Below are 18,946 nucleotides of genomic sequence, written 5' to 3'. Positions count from 1 at the left end.
AAACTGTCACTATTTGCAGATGACATGATATTGTACATAAAAAACCCTAAAGAATCCACTCCAAAACTATACTAAATCTAATATCTGAATTCAGCAAAGTTGTGGGATACAAGATTAATACACAGAAATCTGTTGCATTCCTATACACCAACAATGAACTAGCAGAGAGAGAAATCAGGAAAACAATTCCATTCACAGTTGCATCAAAAGGAATAAAATACCTAGGAATAAACCTAACCAAGGAAGTGAAAGGCCTATACTCTGAAAACTACAAGACACTCATGAGAGAAATTAAAGAAGACACCAATAAATGGAAACACATCCTGTGCTCTTGGCTAGGAAGAATTAATATTGTCAAAATGGCCATCCTGCCTAAAGCAATCTACAGATTCAATGCAGTCCCTGTCAAAATACCAACAGCATTCTACAGTGAACTAGAGCAAATCATTCTAAAATTCATATGGAACCACAAAAGACCCCGAATAGCCAAAGCAAACCTGAGATGGAAGAATAAAGCTGGGGGGATTATGCTCCCCAACTTCAAGCTCTACTACAAAGCCACAGTAATCAAGACAACTTGGTACTGGCACAAGAACAGACCCAAAGACCAATGGAACAGGCTAGAGAGCCCTGATATAAACCCAACCATATATGGTCAATTAATATATGATAAAGGAGCCATGGACATACAATGGGGAAATGACAGCCTCTTCAACAGCTGGTGTTGGCAAAACTGGACAGCTACATGCAAGAGAATGAAACTGGATCACTGTCTAACCCCATACACAAAAGTAAACTTGAAATGGATCAAAGACCTGAATGTAAGTCATGAAACCATAAAACTCTTAGAAGACAACATAGACAAAAATCTCCTGATTATAAGCATGAGCAACTTCTTCCTGAACACATCTCCTCGGGCAAGGAAAACAAAAGCAAAAATGAACACATGGGACTACATCAAACTGAAAAGCTTCTGTACAGCAAAGGACACCATCAGTAGAACAAAAAGGCATCCTACAGTATGGGAGAATATATTTGTAAATGACATATCTGACAAGGGGTTAACATCCAAAATATATAAAGAGCTTACACACCTCAACACCCAAAAAGCAAATAACCCAATTAAAAAAGGGGCAGAGGATATGAAGAGACAATTCTCCAAAGAAGAAATTCAGATGACCAACAGGCACATGAAAAGATGGTACACATCATTAATTATCAGGGAAATGCAAATTAAAACCACAATGAGGTATCACCTCACACCAGTAAGGATGGCCAGCATCAAAAAGACTAAGAACAACAAATGCTGGCAAAGATGCAGTGAAAGGGGAACCCTCCTACACTGCTGGTGGGAATGTAAGCTAGTTCAACCATTGCGGAAAGCAGTATGGAGGTTCCTCAAAAAATTCAAAATAGAAATACCATTTGACCTGGGAATCCCACTCCTTGGAATTTACCCAAAGAATACAACTTCTCAGATTCAAAAAGACATATTGCAGCACTTTTTACAATAGCCAAGATATGGAAGCAGCCTGAGTGTCCATCAGTAGATGAATGGATAAAGAAGATGTGCATATACACAATGGAATACTATTCAGCCATAAGAAGAAAACAAATCCTACTATTTGCAACAACATGGATGGAGCTGGAGGACATTATGCTCAGTGAAATAAGCCAGGCAGAGAAAGACAAATGCCAAATGATTTCCCTCATTTGTGGAGCATAACAACGAAGCAAAACTGAAGGAACAAAATGCAGGAGACTCACAGCCTCCAAGAAGGGACTAGTGGTGACCAAAGGGGAGGGGAGGGGAGGGCAGGTGGGGAGGGAGGGAGAAGGGATTGAGGGGCATTATGTTCAGTACACATGGTGTGGGGGGTCACGGGGAGAACAGTGTAGCACAGAGAAGGCACATAGTGGATCTGTGGCATCTTGCTGCACTGATGGACAGTGACTGCACTGGGGTGTGGGTGGGGACTTGATAATATGGGTAAATGTAGTAACCACATTGTTTTTTCATGTGAAACCTTCATAAGAGTATATCAATAATACCTTAATAAAAAATTTTTTTAAACTCATTATAAAAAAAGAAACTAAGCAATTAACTGTCTCCACATTTAAAAGTTACTAAAGTAATATCAAAGTGAACTCCAAGTAAATAGAAGAAATGAAAAGTGGGAGATGAAATTGAAAATGGACAGGCAACAGAAAAAACAGTGAGCAAACCAAAAATTGGTTGTTTGAAATAAAATAGGCAAACACCCAGCAAGACTTGAAAAAGAATTAAATACAGATTACCCATATTCTGGGACTGAAAGAGGAACGCACTACAGGCCCTACAGATCTCTGAAGTATAATGAAAGATTAGATTGGTAATTCAAAAATTTCCTAAAAGGAAAACCAAGCCGGATGGCTTTACTGACATACTCTATGAAAGATTTAAGGAGGAAATACCACTCTTAATAAGTTCTCTCAGATATCAGAAGAGGAGACCTATGCTGGGTGCTGTGAGGAGCTCCCCACTCACTCCATGAGACCGGCTGGCCTCTGTTACCAAAATGTCCTGAGAACATGACATGACAGTAAGATTACAGACCAGTATTGCTTATGAAAATATGTGCAAAAATCAATGACAAAATATCACCAAACTGATATAACGTATGTCAATTTTCCTGTTTTTAAAAAAAGAAAAAAAATACCAAGTCAGATTAAGAAATGTATAGGAAAGGATAATACATCATGAATTCAAGTCTGGCTTAACATTCAGATGCTAACAGGGTAAAGGATAAAAATGGACCTACTGACCCAGGAGATGCAGAAAAGGCATTTGACAAAATTCAATACCCATTCATGATTTTTTTAAAAATCTCAACAAAATAGAAGCAGTTACTAACTGCATACTTAATAAAGACCGAATGCTTTCCCTCCTAAGATCAGGAGTGAGCAAGGGGAGAGCTCACCACTTCTGTCCAACACTGTCACAGAGGACAGGGCAATAAAACAAGAAAAAGAAGAGATGCAAGCTTTGAAAAGTGGAAGTAAATCATCATTTGTAGATGGCATGATTGTCTTTCACAGGAAATCAACCAATAACTTAGTAAGTTCAGGCTACAGGCTTGCAATGAACAACTGGAAAATGCAGCTAAAAGCATGTATGTTGGCATCAAAAATAAAATACTTATGGGTAAATTAACAAGGTATATGTATGTCCCCTAAAAACTACCCCCACAAAATGCCGAGGGAAATTAAAGACCCCTATAATATAGATGGAGAGAGATTCCACGTTCATGGATTGGAAAACTTGTATTGAACATCAGTTCTCCCCAAATTGATGTGTAGATTTAATGCAATTCCGAAAAAAGTCTCAGCCGGTTCCTTTGTAGAAATTGATAATCTGATTTGAAAATTCACATGGGAAATCAAAGGACCCAGCATGGACTAAAGCACCTTGAAAAGAACAAAATTTGAGGCCTCACAGTGCCTGATAAGTTTCTCTGAAGCTACAGAAATCAGAAAAACACAGCAATAGCATAAAGACAGATCAGTGAAACAGAATAGCCTCCAACGTAACTGGTTTTCGGCAAAGTCTCCAAAGGCATTTGATGGAAAAAGGAAAATATTCTCAACGAGTCGAAGAACTAGATGTCCATATGGAAAAAACTCACCACAGAAAAATTAATTCTGGATGGTTAAATACAGAGGCAGATAAAATACGAAGCTTCTAGAAGACACTAGAGAGCATCTTCACAACTTCAGGGTAGGTGAACATGAATGAGGACAAGAGAATCATTAACCATTTAAAAACTGATCAGTTGGACTTACCAAAATTAAAAACTTTTGCTCGTAAAAGACACCATTAGGAAAATAAGCAAACCACGAGGCCATATTCACAGTTCTTGGGATCCGTGTATCTGACGGGACCAGCACAGAGGACTGACATGCACAGCCCTCTGCACGACAGCAGCACGGGGCCAGCGAGCCCCTGAGACGGTCCTGCGCTTACACAGAAATGCAGATCAAACCCTCCAGGCGCCCATCAGAAGGGTTGAGTTTAATGCCTGGCAATCCCAAATGGCGAGGGTGTGGATCCCAGACTCTCGTACACTGTTCTTGGGATTGTAAACAATGCGTCCTCTCTGGAAAACTGTCATTTTCTCTGACGCCTGCCCTGCGACCCAGCAGCGCCACGTCCAGGTGTCTGTGCAGGAGAAATGACAGCGTTCGGCACAGCACTGCTAATGGCGGGAGCTGGAGGGTAAACAGACTTCAACGTGCTCCTCCACGTTAAAGGAAAAGGAGCTTCTGACACGTGGAGGGACGTGGGCTAACGTCACAGAAGAACGGTGAGTGAAAGAGGCCGCACGCAGAAGCGCACATGCTGCGGGCCCCGCTGCCCTGGAGTACAGCACAGAGGTGCCCGGAGGCAGAAATCAGGGTCCTGGTTTCCTCCGGGGCCTTCCCGGGGAGATCGAGGGGGTGGGGGTGGTACAGATGCGCATTGGTCACGGCCCCTGGACTGTCCGCAAGAACGGTCTCACACACGTAAGAACCGCATGCTTCGCTATGTAAATCACACCTTCACTGAGACTTCTCCAATGTCTGTCACCCTCCCCCACCGTGCACACATTAAGGTGGAGACTGGGCGAGTGGGCACGAATCGCCCCGGAGCTGAGGTGCGGGACACGGGCCCTCTGCCACCGCCTGACGGTTCGGGACACGTCCCCACCCCGTGCCTGCACTGAACCCCGCTGTGTCGGGATCTTCTTTCCTTTCTCGCCGCATGAGTCGCTGCCGCCCCCTCACCGGAGAGGGGGGTCCTCAGGCTGGTTTCTGCGCCGGATGACCGTGCTGCGAGTGGCAGGACCCGCGTCGGAGCTCCAGTCGTGCCCTCAGGCCCGTCGGGAATGAGCCCGCGCCTCCCGAAGGCCCCCCACGCTGGCGCTGCTCCCGATTCTGTCCTGTTCAGGTCGAGAGGGGTCAGCGTTTGATCAAATTTTTCGCTAGGAAACATTCAGGCGTCCAAAAGGCAGAAAAGCAGCCACGTCTCTGAGCGGACCGGGACCGTCCCTCCGGGCTTTCTGCCCCCCGAGCCCGTTGGTGCCTCTCCTGCGTCAACGTCCTGCCCTGCGCCCCCGCCACCCCCCCAACTGCCTCCCCCGTGGCGTCGGCTGCCGTCCGCCTCCGTTAACGCCCCAGTGCTCGGTCGGGAAACCTGTGCGCTGTCTCCTCCCCAGGCCAAGGACGCCGCTTCCCCGCAGCCGGCCCGGAGGGCGGGGGGTGCCGAGTGGGGCCCGGAGGGATGGGGGGTGCCGAGTGGGGCCCGGAGGGCGGGGGGTGCCGAGTGGGGCCCGGAGGGATGGGGGGTGCCGAGTGGGGCCCGGAGGGCGGGGGGTGCCGAGTGGGGCCCGGAGGGATGGGGGGTGCCGAGTGGGGCCCGGAGGGCGGGGGGTGCCGAGTGGGGCCCGGAGGGCGGGGGGTGTCGAGTGGGGCCCGGAGGGTGGGGGGTGCCGAGTGGGGCCCGGAGGGATGGGGGGTGCCGAGTGGGGCCCGGAGGGCGGGGGCTGCCGACGACTTTGTTGCCCACAGCAGCCACAAGGCGCCTCCTGAGCCTCACCCTGCGCCGGGCGCTCAGACCCGCCGGCCCTGGCACCCGGCGCTGTGGCAGGATCTGGCCCGTCCCCCCGGGGACGCTGCCGGGAGCTCCCCCCGTGGCCCCATGCTGCCTGTCCCCGAGGGACCAGGCACGCCGTCTGGTCCGGGTGGGGCGTCCTGATGGCGCTCCGTGGAGTCCATGCTTCAGGTTGGAGAGAACGGGCACCACAGAGAAGCGGCTAAGTCGCAGGACCGGCCCGACCCCGTGCGACAGGAATGAGCTGAGGAGCAGGACCGGGGGAGAAGACACCCGCAGAGCAGAGGCCGCGCAGGGCCCCGGCCCACAGCCCATCCACACCTGCGGTCCTGCGGGGTCCCAGGGCAGGGCCTGGAGGCGCCCTGGCCCCGGGCGGACCCCGCACTTGCCTCCTGGCTGGGCGTCCGGCCAGGCTCCTGCTGGAAGGAGAGAGGCCACCTGCGCCCAGTCTTGGGGGTTTCTCGGGGCTCCCGAGCGTGGGTTTGCTGTTCACAGAAATGCCTTCCATCTTGCCGGCGTTGCCAAACCTTGCGTGTGCCGCGCCCGGGCGCTGTTTGTTGGGTTGAAGCGTCCAGCTATGTGCTCCTCTCAGAAGCGCTGAATGGCCAGGGTTGGGGAGCCCGTCCGCCTGCACGAGCCCAGCACCCCAGTGCCCGGCAGTCAGAACCTGCCCTTTGCACAGCTGACACCGTGCGTTTAGAACAGGGTCTCGACATCGTGTCTGTGGGTCCCACACCCAGCTAGGCGCAAACCCCACCAGGAGGAGCTGCCTCGTGGGGCGCCTTGGGGGCATCCAGGGCATGTGGGCGTCAGGGCAGTGCTGCGGACTGTGAGGCTCAGTGTGGCTGAGGCCCTGGGGACGGGGGACCCCGGGCTTCAGGAGGGTCAGGCCGGCCTGAAGACAGCCTGTGGGACAGCTGCCCGGGGCCTGCCAGGGCCAGGAAGGACCCCCACCCAGACACTTGAAGTGGAAGCCATGAGTCTATTTTTTTTTAGTTGAGGTATCTCTGATATACACTCTGATGAAGGCTTCACATGAAAAACCCTGTGGTTACTACATCACCCATATTATCAAGTCCCTCCCACACCCCATTGCAGTCAGTCTGTCAGCAATGGTTGAACTAGTTCACATCCCCCCAGCAGTGTAGGAGGGCCCCCATTTCTCCACATCCTGCCAACACTTGTTATTTCTTGTCTTTGGGATACTGGCCATTCTAACCGGTGTGAGGTGACATCTCATTGTGGTTTCAATTTGCATTTCCCTGATGGTTAGCGATGTGGAGCATCTTTTCATGTGCCTGTTGTGGAAGCCGTGGCTTTATGCCACGTCTCGCAAGCCTCCCTTATGTGAGAAACACACCCACTGGTCCAAATTCAGTAAGTGGACACGGAGACTAAGAGGACAGCGGAGCGAGGCCTTAATGACGGCCTTGCAAGATCGGGTGCCCGGTGGGCAGGCGCACCTGGGGAGTTTGGCGCCAGTGATTTCTCTCCTAGCGCGCGAGTCCCTCCCCTGGCTCCTCATTGGCTGAGCACCACAGGGTTCACATTCTTTCCCGCACGTCATCTAAGCCAGTTATATCTTCCCTTTCTCACTGGTAGGTTTAAAAAACCCAAACAGGTAGCGCCAGGCCCTCCTCAATCCCCACCCCCACTTTCGGCTGAGCATCTTCCACCGCGTGGCCCTTTGTTAATACCTTACTGTTAAAACGCTTAAACATCCCAGTGGGAATAAATCGCATTTAGGTTTTATACTCTTTCCTAACACTTACATACAAGGACTTCTCCAGGAGATAGACGTGGGGTCATGTGGGGCCACGGCACAACCCGGAAATGCCCTCCGACCTTCCGAATTCTCACGACAGTTTCACATCCGTCATGGAGGCCTTTCCGTGCGTCTGACCGTGTCACACTGGGAGCAGCCGACGTGTTTGGGGCCAGGCCTGGACCTCCAGGTCTGCCCCAGGCAAGGGGCCAGCCTAGGGGTCACATGGAGGCGACCTCCAGCTGCCGGGGCTGCTTCCCGGGAAACAGCCCTGTGGCTGCTCGTGGAAGCGTCCAGGCCCCGTGCTCGGCACGCCAGGGTCCTGACGCCCCAGTGGCCACATGGGCTCCCTCAGGCCCCCACGGTCCGGAGCACCGGGACACGAGAAGGGCGTGTCCTAGGGTAGGACAAGGACCCAGGGAGGCCGGGCTTCCACCTGCCCCCGGGTCACGCCCCTCCCCCGCAGGACCACCATGTGGATGCACCGCGTCCGCTTCCTGGAAGAGCGGGTCCTGCCACACTGGGCGGCCTTCACCATCTGGAATGCTGGCAGGCAGGGCCGCTGGCTCTACCGCAGCCTGACAGACGGAGCACGGCGCAAGGTGGGGTCCCTCACCGCCCTGTGCCCCACATCCCCGCGTCCCCCTGTGCCCCATGTCCCTTCTGTCTCCCATGTCCCCACCATCCCCAAGGCTGGTGTCCTGTGACCCCAGGTTGTGGCCTTTTGCGACGTGGATGAGAAGAAGATCAGGAAGGGCTTCTACTGCTACGAGGACTCTCAGGTGTGTTGGGGCCCCAGGAGCCCCTCTGAGGGGGCCGTACAAGGGGGTTGACGTCCTGGGCCTGAGTGGCAGTGTCCAGAACCTTCCCTGGGAAAGGTCCACCTGGGCCCAGAAGGCTCCAGGCCTGGCAGGTGCACTGTGGGGCTCCTGGGCCCTGCGTGGTCCCTGATGGAGAGAGCTGTGCCCGGTCTGCTCTCTCTGCCCACCCCAGCCTAGTTCTGTGGTGGCGTAAGGGGGCTGGGCAGGGGCCCACCTGAGCACATCCAGCCGTGAATGGTGTAGGGCACACAGGTGGCACGTGTCCCTGAGGACGAGCACTGGGGGGCCCACCACTGTCTCCTCTCAGGAAAAGCCCAAGCCCCGGGTTCCGATCCTGCACTTCCGAGCTGCACGGCCGCCCTTCGTAATCTGCGTGAAGCTGGTGAGTGTTGCACTGTGGCCACACGCTGGGACAGGCCCCATGCATGAGACCGCAGTGCCCAGCACCCACCCGGAAGCTATGCACCGTGCTGGGGGTGCTGGGAGGGTGTGGGGGAAGAGGCAGCCACAGTGCCTCATAAAGCCGGTTGCGTTTCTGTACAAGTAGCCTGTGTTGGCAGTGTGTCAAGGGCCAGGCCTGAGGCACCTCCCGGCTCCCTCAGTGACCCGTGTGCCCTTGAACCCCGTACGAGCCTTGGGGTGAAGCAGTCACTAAGAAGGCGTGCCACCCTCCAACTTCAGCCTGGCTCACGGCTGCCCCACAGGGTCCTAAGGGGTCAGTGTTGGTGGGTGAGCAGGGCCCCATGTGCTGCTGGCAGCTGCAAAGACACAGGTTGCTGCTTCCGGCAGCTTCCAGCCCCGGTGGGAGGTTGGGCTGCAGTCCCTGACCAGGGTGCTCGCCGGAGGCCTTCCTGGAGGATATGCTCTTACAGAAGGGAGGTGGCAGTGTGTGAGCAGGAGAGATGCCATAAGAAGTGGGGCACACCTCCCTGCCATGCCACACTGGGGCCTCTGAGGACGTATGCGTGGCTGTTTAAGCTCCTGGTCCCTGTTCACGCTGACTGGAATTTACTCAGAGCTTTTAGTTGTTGGAGTGGCCCGACGCTGCTGGTGGCCAGGCTGGGGTCCTGACGGACGTCTCTCCGTGGAGCTGTGCTCCCGCAAGGCCCGCTCTCCGACGTTCGGGGACACGGACACCCTCGGCTGCACAGGCCGGGAAGGGCTGCAAGCGGGGTTGAGGGCTGGGCTCTGAGGCGTCCGGGTTCTGTGCCGGCTCCCAGGTGCAGCTTAGGGGAAGTCGCCCGCGTCGGGAAAGGGTGTGAGAATAGGCAGACCCCGGGACGGCATCTGCAGAGACATTCACTGGGAGCCCCGCGCGGCCTGGGCTGGTCCTGAGGCCCGGCCCCACAGAAGCCGGGGTGGTGGCTGTGTGTGCAGGCTGCTGGCTGGCGGTGACACAGGCCTGACTGGCAAAGCTGACTCGGAAGGGCCTCACGGACTCCGGCTGCCGCTGACGCTGCGTGCAGTCCGTGTGCTGACTTGTTCCCGCCCCTCCTGGGCGCTGCCCCTGGAGAGCCGCCAAGTGCTGTCTGGGCACCGCACGTCCTCACCAACTCCTGCTGTCCCCGTGCGTCCACCTCGCCATCCTGGCGGGCGTGCAGTGGCCTCTCCTGTGGTCTTGATGCATCCATCCGTGGGCTTGTCGGCATCTGAGTGTCTTTGGAGAAATGTCTGCTTGAGTCCAGTGCCTTTCTTGATTGGGTTGTTTGCCTTTTGGTTGAGCCGTGGGAGTTCCGACTACATCCTCGATGCAGGTCCCCAACACCTGTGCAAATATCTCTCCCCACCTGTGGGTTGTCTTCCTCCTCCCTGATGACATCCTTTCATGTACAAACTGTTTCTGATGAAGTTCAGTTTACCTGTTTTCCATTTGTTTGCCTGTGTCTTGGCGTCACGGCTCAGAAGTCCTGGGAAATCTAGGCTTGTGAAGATGCCCCTGTGCTCCTGAGAGGCCGCAGCACCAGCCCTGCTATGTGGGGCTTCAACCCACCCTGTGCCGACCGGCGTGCACTGTGCGAGGCAGGGCCGTCCTAGCCCCAGGCCCAGCTCAGCACCCTGGGTCTCACTGTCTGCCGGTTTTGTCAGCTCAAACCCGTATTATTTAACTGGCACTACATGATGGGTTACCACAAACGTAACCTAAAGGAGACGGGGTGCTAGCCAGGACAGGATCCCATCCTGAGGCTCGACTGGGGCACGTGTGCTTCAGGCTCGTCGGCATATCTCAGTCCTCGGGTGCTGGTCCGAGGGCCTCAGCTCTTTGCTGGCTGTTCCCTGCCAGGTGGCCCCCCACCCCCAACATGGCAGCTTTTTCTGCCAAAGCCAGCGAGGGCCAGGGTCTGCTAGCAGGACAGGTGTCACAATAATGTATCACCAAGTCACGGAGGTGACAGCCCAGCCTTGGCCGTGTCTGATGCCCGTCCTCTCTGCACTCCGGCTGTGGGTGCCGCGAGGTAGGGCCACGGAGACCAGACCCACCTGCTACCTCTGGCCTGCCTGGCTTTGGGTTTTCTGGTTTGAAAGCAGTTCCTAAAAGAAGCTTCTTTAAGGCCCGGATGACCGAACTTCCAAGCTGCCAGGGAAAGTTGGTAAATAAGAGCCTGCAGGAAGCAGGTGTGAAAGGAAATTCGAGTTCCACAGATTTTGAGGAGCAGACTGGCTGTGAAGGGTCTACCTCCCGGGGAGCCTCACCCACTCGTGGCCCCGGCAGGTCCAGAGGCACCTTGGTCTCCTGTTTCTTGCGTGTTCTCCCAGAGACACCACAAATAAGTCATGTGCTTGTGGCTTTTTAAAATAAATGGTAGCATTTCATACCCACTTTTCTCTATTTTGCTCTTTCATATGATGATGTATCTTGGAGATCATTGCAGGGAAACCTACTGGCACCATCTCTGTCATCATCTCTTTATTAATGGAACTTTCCAGCACGGTTTGCCAGAGCAACAGCACCCAGGGCCCCACCCCGTGTTGTGAGGGAAATTCCAGTGCCATTTCATTCATTACTGTTTCCCAAAAAGATAAAAGCCTAAGAAAAACACCAGTCACCCCAAAAGTCCCAGATACCCATCAGGCCAAAGGCTCCCCAGTGCCTTCGACAAATGCGTTCTATCCTCTGATAGTGTGCTGCTGGTCAGACCTGGGGCCAGCATGTGGCCGCACCCGACACGACCTTTACGCCTCCTGCACGCTGTGCTTCAGTGCACCTGACCTCCGCTCCGTCGGTCGTGCTGGTGGCTCCCCACCCGCTTCCTCTGTGGTGGGAGCAGTTCCATACGGAGGCGCTTCGGGGGTCCCAGCACCTGGCTCTGAAAGCTGGATTACAGGGACGTTTCGTACGGTCATCACCCCATCACTTGTGGACAGGCCTCTGGGCCAACCTCATCGTTTGCTGTTAAAAACAACACACGTGACCTGGCTGTGTGCGGGGAGAGCTCCAAGCACCCGTGGTCAGAGAACGGCCCTCCCAGTCTGGACCCCACCGGGCACCACCCCTGCCCTCCAGGGCAGCTCGCGCCCCCACCAAGCACCGTCTGCAGCATGTGGCCCAACGGGCCACCTCTGCAAAGCGCTGCGGAAAGTCTGCACATGACTTCAGTCCTTTCCCCTTTGGTAAATTACTCCCCAGCCCATTTCCCTACTGATCTGTCAGTACTTTAAACATTCAGACTTTTTCCACGGGTGTCATTTGATTAAATTTATATTTAAATATCTGATTTTTTTCTTTTATGGCTTTTAGAGTTGTATTCATTCTAAGATAGTAACTCCTCATTATGAAATTTTTAAACACGTCCTCCAAGTTTACTTCCTAGACTATTTTTTTTTCTTCTACCTTTGATACTAGAATTTATTCTGTGGGAAGACTGGCTAGGGATGCACATCTCCTTCCGGACACCATTCCAGCACCGTTTGGCGGGCGCCCACTTCTTCCCCAGCACTGAGGCGCCGTCTCCTGGGGCCACTTCCGGGCTCCGGTCTTTCCAGTTGGTCTGTTTGTGCGCAGCTTTACGGTGTGCGTGTCCTTCATTCTTTCCGAGACCTTTTCTCACGCTTTTCTTCTTTGGATGAACTTTCCTATTTTGAACTATTAACACATTCAGAAAATGGCCCAAACATGGCCCACCGGCTGCTTTTATAGATAAAGTTGATTGGGACAGAAGACATATGACCACAAAGCCACAGACACTCCCCGTCTGGCCCTGGAAGAGAAACTGGACGTCTGTCCTGGCCAGGTGCTCACGGGGCAGAGCCGCCCGTTGTGCCACTTCTCTGCCCTTCGTCGTGTGGGCAGGGAGGCCTCCCAAGCTGAGTGGTCCACCTGCCTGCTCTAGCACCTCGTGGGAAAGGGACCGGACATCTGTGCCCGTGGCCCCGCCCACACCACGCCGGCGTCCGGCATTCAGCCGCACGCATGTCAGGCTGGCACTCGGCCACGGAGATGTCCCGCCTTGCCTGCCCGCTTCTCTGGGCTGTAATCCCGGGAGTGGACGTGCAGGTCATGGGGGGCCATGTCTCCCCCAACAGGGGGCCGGGCCAGAGGACATGCCGAGGGTGAAGTCCCAGGCTGCAGGGGCCCCGGCTTGTCCTCGGCCAGGTACTGCCTGCAGTCCTCGGGGTGCGTCCGACTCCCGGGGAGGCCCAGCACCCGTCTCCAGTGTCAGTTTCCTCTTCGCGACGTTTCTTGCTTGGCATCGCCCACTTGTCCGTGGGACCGTGGCCGCTGGCCACTGGAGGCATCCTGGGTGCCTCTGGAGCCTGGTGCTGGCCTTTCCACTCTAGTGGGCCCCAGGTTTCAGGAGCATCTGACTGAGGAGGCGGCCCCTTCCCGTCAGGCACAGGCCTGCGGCCCCACGGGCCCCTCAGCAGGCCCTGGTTTCTGGGCCCCCCTCGGGGCCGGGCTGCGTCTGAGTCCAGTCATCACGCCCTTGGAAACTAGGGAGCAGAGATACTGGGAAGAGAAAAGGGTCAGAATGGACAGCACGTGGAGGACAGATGTGGCATTTCAGGTGTTTCCCAAGGGGAGTGTTTTCTGTGTACTTCTAGCAAGGCCCAGTAGTAACGGCCCAGGCCCAGGCTGTGTGTGGCCAGGCTGATTCTCCGTGCTGGGCGCAGGGGCCGGAGGACAGCCAGCAGGAACACGGCCTCCGAGAGCCCCGGCCTCGCCTGAGGCTCCTGGCATGCTGGGCATGTTTTCCGGAGTGAGTTACTGAGGCAGGAGTGGGCCTGGGCAGCAGGCACTGGAGTGAGAGTCCCAGGCACCTGCTGTGGCCCCACAGGGGCCTTGTGGGGTCACATGGAAGGCATGGGTGGGGCCTGAGCCTCCCTGCACGGGCCTGGCTCCTGCGTGGCTGCAGGCCTCTCCTCACTGCAGGGAAGGGTGGGAGGAAGGCAGGAGGGGACTTGCTGTTGAGTGGGTTCCTGGCCCTGCAGAGGAGGTGGGGGGGGCCATCAGAGAGGCCCCATCTGTTGAGGGAAGCCAGGTCTGCCCATGGCTTTCTCTCCGAGTCCCCCTGGTTGGGGTCAGCTGCAAGGAGGGGCCGAGGCTAGGCTGGGTGGGGGCTGGTGGCAGAGCGTGGTGGCCCAGCACAGGCAGTTTCCCTGCGTGGCCCTGTCTCCTCTGGCCTCTTCCCAGCAGAGAAGTTCTTAGTGGACGACCTGTCAGGTGGCCACAGATGACCTCAAGCCTGTTGGGATCTGTGGTGGCCCCAATGTGGGCCAGGGGAGGCCTGGATTAAGCTGGACCTGCTGCTCACCCCCCCCCCACAGGACCTCACGGGGGGTGCATTTGAGGACAACCTGAGGTCACTGGGTCTGCAGGAGGGCCGAGACTTCGTTCACTTCAGCTGATGGACCCACAGCAGCTGCCCCCAGGTATGTGCAGGGGCCCCGAGCAGCCCTGGGTTAGGACTGTCCCACAGGCAGTGAAGGGCTGGGGAGTGGGGAGAGCCCACCACCTGCGTAGTGCTGGCCCTTCACCCGGATGGGCGTGCTGATTGCGTGTGGTTTACTTGCAGTGAAACGCACAGCTGTGAATACACAGCCTGAGGGCTGCTTGTTACCCATGTGAGCATGAGACCCAAAGCAGCTCCTCCAGGGAGCATGGCCACCACCTGCTGCCCTCAGCCTCAGTGCTGCTGGGAGGCCATGGACGGCACTGCCTGAGTCTGGCTGTTGAAGCCTTGGTGGGCATGTGGCCCCGCAAGGCCAGGGGGGCTCATGCACACAACTGGCAGGGCAGCTTGCGCATGGCAGGGGCTCAAGAGTGGCAGGGGGGGCTGGCTTCCTAGGAGAAGGGGCTGTGGGGGCATGGGCATCCCCGTGATTGGCCGGGGCACATGGCTCTCTGGTTGGTTCCGATTTGATGTGGGACAAGACTCAGGATGCTGGCGGTGACAGCCAGGTCCAGGCGACTACTCCCTGGACTGACCACCCCGGCTGTGGGCAGTTCCAGCTCGGCGGATGGCCCCTCAGTCCCAGCGGCCTGAGACCACCAAAGAGCTTTTCCCTGAAGGCGGTGTGCAGTCAGCAGCCCCCCGCCTGAGCCCAAAACAAGGTCACCAGTGTGTGGCTCCTTAAAGTATCAGTGATGACCCCAAGGGTGGGGACCGGCTCTGACAGGCCCTATGACAAGGCAGTAGCCTGGGGTGGGAGGGTCGGGGCCTCTGCACAGCCTCAAAGACTCCTCGCGCACGTGAGGTGTCAATTCAGGCCAGGAGGACCAGGGCCCATCCGTGCCTGTGCTGTGCACGATGCAGCCCGCGGGCTTTGCTCCCCGCCACATCGATGCCATGCACGTGGATTATTTTCCTGCTGCCTGAAGTTTGTCCACCAGGCTGGTGGTTCCTGGGGGCAGATGTGGCCCCCTGAGAGATATCGGCCCTGGGGATTGTGTGGCTGTCATGCCGGGGAGCACTTTGGTACCAAAGGCCCTGCACTGCACAGAATAGCCCCACGAGCTGACCGGCGTCGGCAGTGTGCACAGAAGGACCCGCCGAGTGGTGGCAGGCCTGTCTGCCCCAGTGGACTTTGCTCTGGTCTCGTCCCTGGGGGTGTGGCTTAGAAGGCACACAGCCCACCAGGCCGGTGGTTTCCCCTCAGCATGAAGCTCTTCCCTCCTTGCGGCCCCATGCTTGCCGCCCGGACGTGCGCTCCTAGGTCAGGTTTGGGACTTGCCTCTGGTGCCCACGGTCTGGACAGTGTGGGGCCTGTCTAGTAGGGGCAGCGAGGGAGGTGTGTTCTCACTCTCCAATCCCTAAGGCCTGGCCTCTCCTGGCCCTGCTGCCGCACATGCTGCCGTGAGGGTCCCTGCTTTACACAGGGTCTCCTGTTAGGTTCTGCCTGGTGCTCGGTGGACCACTGCAGTGCCCACTCGGTGGGTTTGTGTCATGTGAGAAAGGCGGTTGCACGCGAGCACGGCCCTGCCAGATCCCGTGCCCACCCTGCTCCAGGCCTGCTGGCTCCTTGCCTCACAGAGCACATGCTTTTGGGGCTGCAAGTGTGCATCTCTGGCACCATCTGCTATCCTTCCAAGGGTTCCCAACCATGTCTCCACAAGGAAAGCCGAGCACTGTCCTGCTCCCCTGCCTCAATCTACCCATTTTCTCACTGGCTGCCCCCCACTTCAGGAGTGTGGGGCTCCCACCAAATCCATCACCCAGACCCAGGTGGGCTCCAGAAACTGGCTGCAGGAATAGGGACGTTCCCAGCCACCAGGTGGAGCAAGTGCTGACCTCAGGGTCCAGTGTGCTGAGCGCGAGCAGGGCTGGTGGGACCCTGCCTGTGGCCAGACCGGTTTGGTTTCCCTTGGGCTGCAAAGTTAGACCCGTGCTAAAGAGGAACTGCTTTGCGACACAGTGTCATTGATGGGTCTGTGTGGTGACCTGGCCATTTCTCTGGAACCTTACAGTTTTCACAAAATCACAGAAAAGCACTTTCCTTTGCTTTTCAGAAGCCGCTTGCTTGGCTTTCTGCAGCCAAGGCCCGGATGCTGCTCTGTGGTGGTGGCTCCGGTTCCCCAGCAGATACGAGAGCAGAACCACATGCGGCCGCCCTGCAGCAGAGCCTTCCAGCCAGCGTGGCCTCCCACGGCCTGAGGCTGGGTCTGGACACAGGCACCACGTCATATGGGATCCCTCCCGTGTGACCTCTGCCAGGGTCATCCGAGGTGGAAACTCCCTCATCTTCAAGAGAGAGGCATGTTTTAAGGCTTGAATGAAATAAAAAGTTAATCTACAAAGTTGAAAACCTCACAAATGTATCACAGGACCTCCTCTTTTGGGTGTTTGTTAAGGATTATTTGCCCCAAGGTCCAGAACACGAAGGGAACATCCCCAGAAAGTCCAGTGGCTGCCAATGCATGACGCCAGCGCTAAGGGGGCAGTGGCAAAATGCTTCTTGGCGTTGCCTGGCCAGTCCTGTCGCCATACCCCCAGTCCTGTGCTTATGGCCCCAACAGTGTGGCCAGCATCTTCACTGCAGATGACACACCTGCCCACCCTCATCTCTCCTGCAGCCCCACCTTGGCCCATGAAGCAGACATAAGGGTGGGCAGGAGGAGCCCCAGGCCACATGAGGGCAGGTGGCAGGCGACTCACGTGTGCTGGACGCTAGATCAGGGTTGGGGGAGACCCCATTGACATCTCTCTGGCCTACATGGCATTGATATGAGCCTTTTGCAGGACACATCTTGCTAAGACCGAGCTGAAGCTCGCCCTGGCCCGGGCCTGGCCCCCCGGGGCCGCCGCCTCCATGCAGGTGGGCAGCAGGGAGCCCACAACCAGCCCTGGCCTCCCACTTATACCGCCACGACGCCGTCTCCCGGACTCCCACTAGCGTCAGACACAGACACGTGGAAATGCTCAGGACGTGACTTTATAGGCAGAGACTCGTGTTTAAGCGCCACAGCACCAAGAGCCCAGGACACGTGAGGAAAGGCCAGCTCCATGGCGACGAGATGCAAGTCCTCAAGTGCTGCCCTCTTGCCCAGGTGTGGCACCAGGTCCCTCGTGGTGTCGTCCAGCTCCTCCCTGCAGGGCGGGTGTCGGGACTCGGCTAGGGACCAGTCAGCGGGTGCTGGGCTGTGGGAGACACAGCAGGGTCGGGCAGGTCGGTGCCACGTCCCCACCACTTGGGGCCCACACACCCCAACACATCTCAGGAGCCCTGTGGCCACCGCCACCTCTGGGTAGCGGCTGGGAAGGTTTGTCATGCGTTTCTCCCTAACTTCATCCGTGTCCAAAACCTTCCCAATCGGAACATATGAAGCACATCTGGGTAAAGCCGGAGCTGCCTCTACCCAGGAAAGAGTCGCCGTGCTCGGCTCTGCCCCTGGCGGGGTCACCTGGCTGGTGACAACACCGTCCCCGCATCTGGAGGAGGCTTGGGGTGGGCCCTAGAGAAAGGCCGGGCACCATGGGACACGGCACAGCACCCAGCAGGGAGGCCAGCACGGGGAGGAGGGCCGTCTCCGAAACAAGCCAGTGCCAAAGTGGGGCGCACGGGCGGCATAACGCGGGGCAGGGAAGACAGAGGGGTCTGAGCGGAAGGCAAGCCCAGAATCTCTGATGAGCAGCAGAGGCCCCCTGGCAGCCTGGAGCCGGGTCCCTGGGAAGACGAGGGGGTCCCGCGGCCAGAGCCCCACGCCTGCGCCCCCCATCCTTCAGGCGACAGTCTTCTCCGGTGGTCACTAGCTGGGCAGTGGGAAAACTGAATGGCACCAAGCTAACAGAAGATAAAGGCATCTTTCATCTCATCTAAATGAGAACAAGAAGGGAGGAAAGAAAAAACAGATCAGCAGAAAATAGGAAGATGGTAGATGTGACCCCAATGAATCCATAATCATGTGAAATGTGAGTGGACAGACGCTGTGATCAGTAAAGGTCATCAAACCAGACTGAAAGGAGGTGGGACCCATTACAAGAGACCATTTACGTGCAAGGGCACGCGGAACGGAGCGACGGAATGAGCTTCACGGACACCAGCCAGACGCCAGTGTGGCCACGTCAGTGCCGAAGCACCGTGACGGGCAGACAGCAGCCAGGCCCCGGGGAAGGTGCCACTGACCCACACTCGCACCCACCACTTCAGCGCATCAAGACACTCGAGGAAACTCAAGAGAAAGAGAGGAACACACGATGCGACTTCCCCCAGCGCTGAGACATGAGGGCGAGGCCGCCTGCCGGGCAGACTTGCGGAGTGTCTGACGCACAGATGGGGAGAGGCGCCCTCCTGAGCCCCATCAGCACCCCGAGGCTGGTGTCCCTGGAGCTTGTTGTAGACCAGAGGCACCTCTGAGAAACTGCTGGAGGCCGAGCACGACTGAGCACGGGTCGCCATCTCGGGGACACTCACACTGTCCTGGGGTTTCCCGCGCAGCTCTGGCAGGGGCCGGACAGGTCGGGGTCATGAGTCACCCCCTGGGCCGCCCCTGCAAGCCTGTGCTCAAAGGGAACAGGGCTCAGCACTTTAAGCGGACAGCTGGCAACACTGTCATGGGAGGTGCACGGAGGTCAGGGGCTGAGGTCCAGACCGCCAATGGCTGAGCAGACTGCAGATGGTCCCCCGGCCCCATCCTACCCCTCACCAAGAGGGCTCCAGTCTCGGAACCACAGGTTCCAGCTGCTGCAGGGGCTGCAAGCCAGGACGCCCGAAGGCTGGGACGCCGAAGGTTGGAGGACCCGAGGCTCTGTGCCTGCAGCACATGCAAAAAGCCAGAGCAGCTCCTGTCCCCAGCAC

General features: G+C 56.7%; 2 protein-coding genes across 15 annotated transcripts in view; one reads left to right on the top strand and one right to left on the bottom strand.

The window, feature by feature from the left end:
• The window catches only part of B3GNTL1 (UDP-GlcNAc:betaGal beta-1,3-N-acetylglucosaminyltransferase like 1), a 71,905-nt gene extending 55,538 nt beyond the window's left edge, over window positions 1-16,367 (top strand). For 8 of the 14 annotated variants that reach the window (XM_057501900.1, XM_057501901.1, XM_036910783.2 and 5 more), the window contains 5 exons: window positions 7,861-7,996; window positions 8,108-8,176; window positions 8,523-8,597; window positions 13,979-14,083; window positions 16,161-16,367. In XM_057501900.1, coding sequence (XP_057357883.1) covers window positions 7,861-7,996; window positions 8,108-8,176; window positions 8,523-8,597; window positions 13,979-14,059 — 361 coding nt within the window. In that variant the 3' untranslated portion in view covers window positions 14,060-14,083; window positions 16,161-16,367. Of the gene's footprint in view, window positions 1-7,860; window positions 7,997-8,107; window positions 8,177-8,522; window positions 8,598-13,978; window positions 14,084-16,160 lie in introns of those variants that run through there. The other 6 variants (XR_005029938.2, XM_036910781.2, XR_005029940.2 and 3 more) reach the window with 5 other exon arrangements.
• Window positions 16,368-17,065: 698 nt separating this feature from the next.
• The window catches only part of TBCD (tubulin folding cofactor D), a 145,396-nt gene continuing 143,515 nt past the window's right edge, over window positions 17,066-18,946 (bottom strand). Inside the window, exon 39 of the mRNA XM_036910772.2 lies at window positions 17,066-17,289. Coding sequence (XP_036766667.2) covers window positions 17,275-17,289 — 15 coding nt within the window. The 3' untranslated portion in view covers window positions 17,066-17,274. The remainder of the gene's footprint in view (window positions 17,290-18,946) is intronic.

This window comes from Manis pentadactyla, chromosome 4 (genome assembly GCF_030020395.1).
Source record: "Manis pentadactyla isolate mManPen7 chromosome 4, mManPen7.hap1, whole genome shotgun sequence".
Taxonomy (NCBI): Eukaryota; Metazoa; Chordata; class Mammalia; order Pholidota; family Manidae; genus Manis; species Manis pentadactyla.
This window is presented reverse-complemented; position numbering and strand designations above follow the sequence as displayed.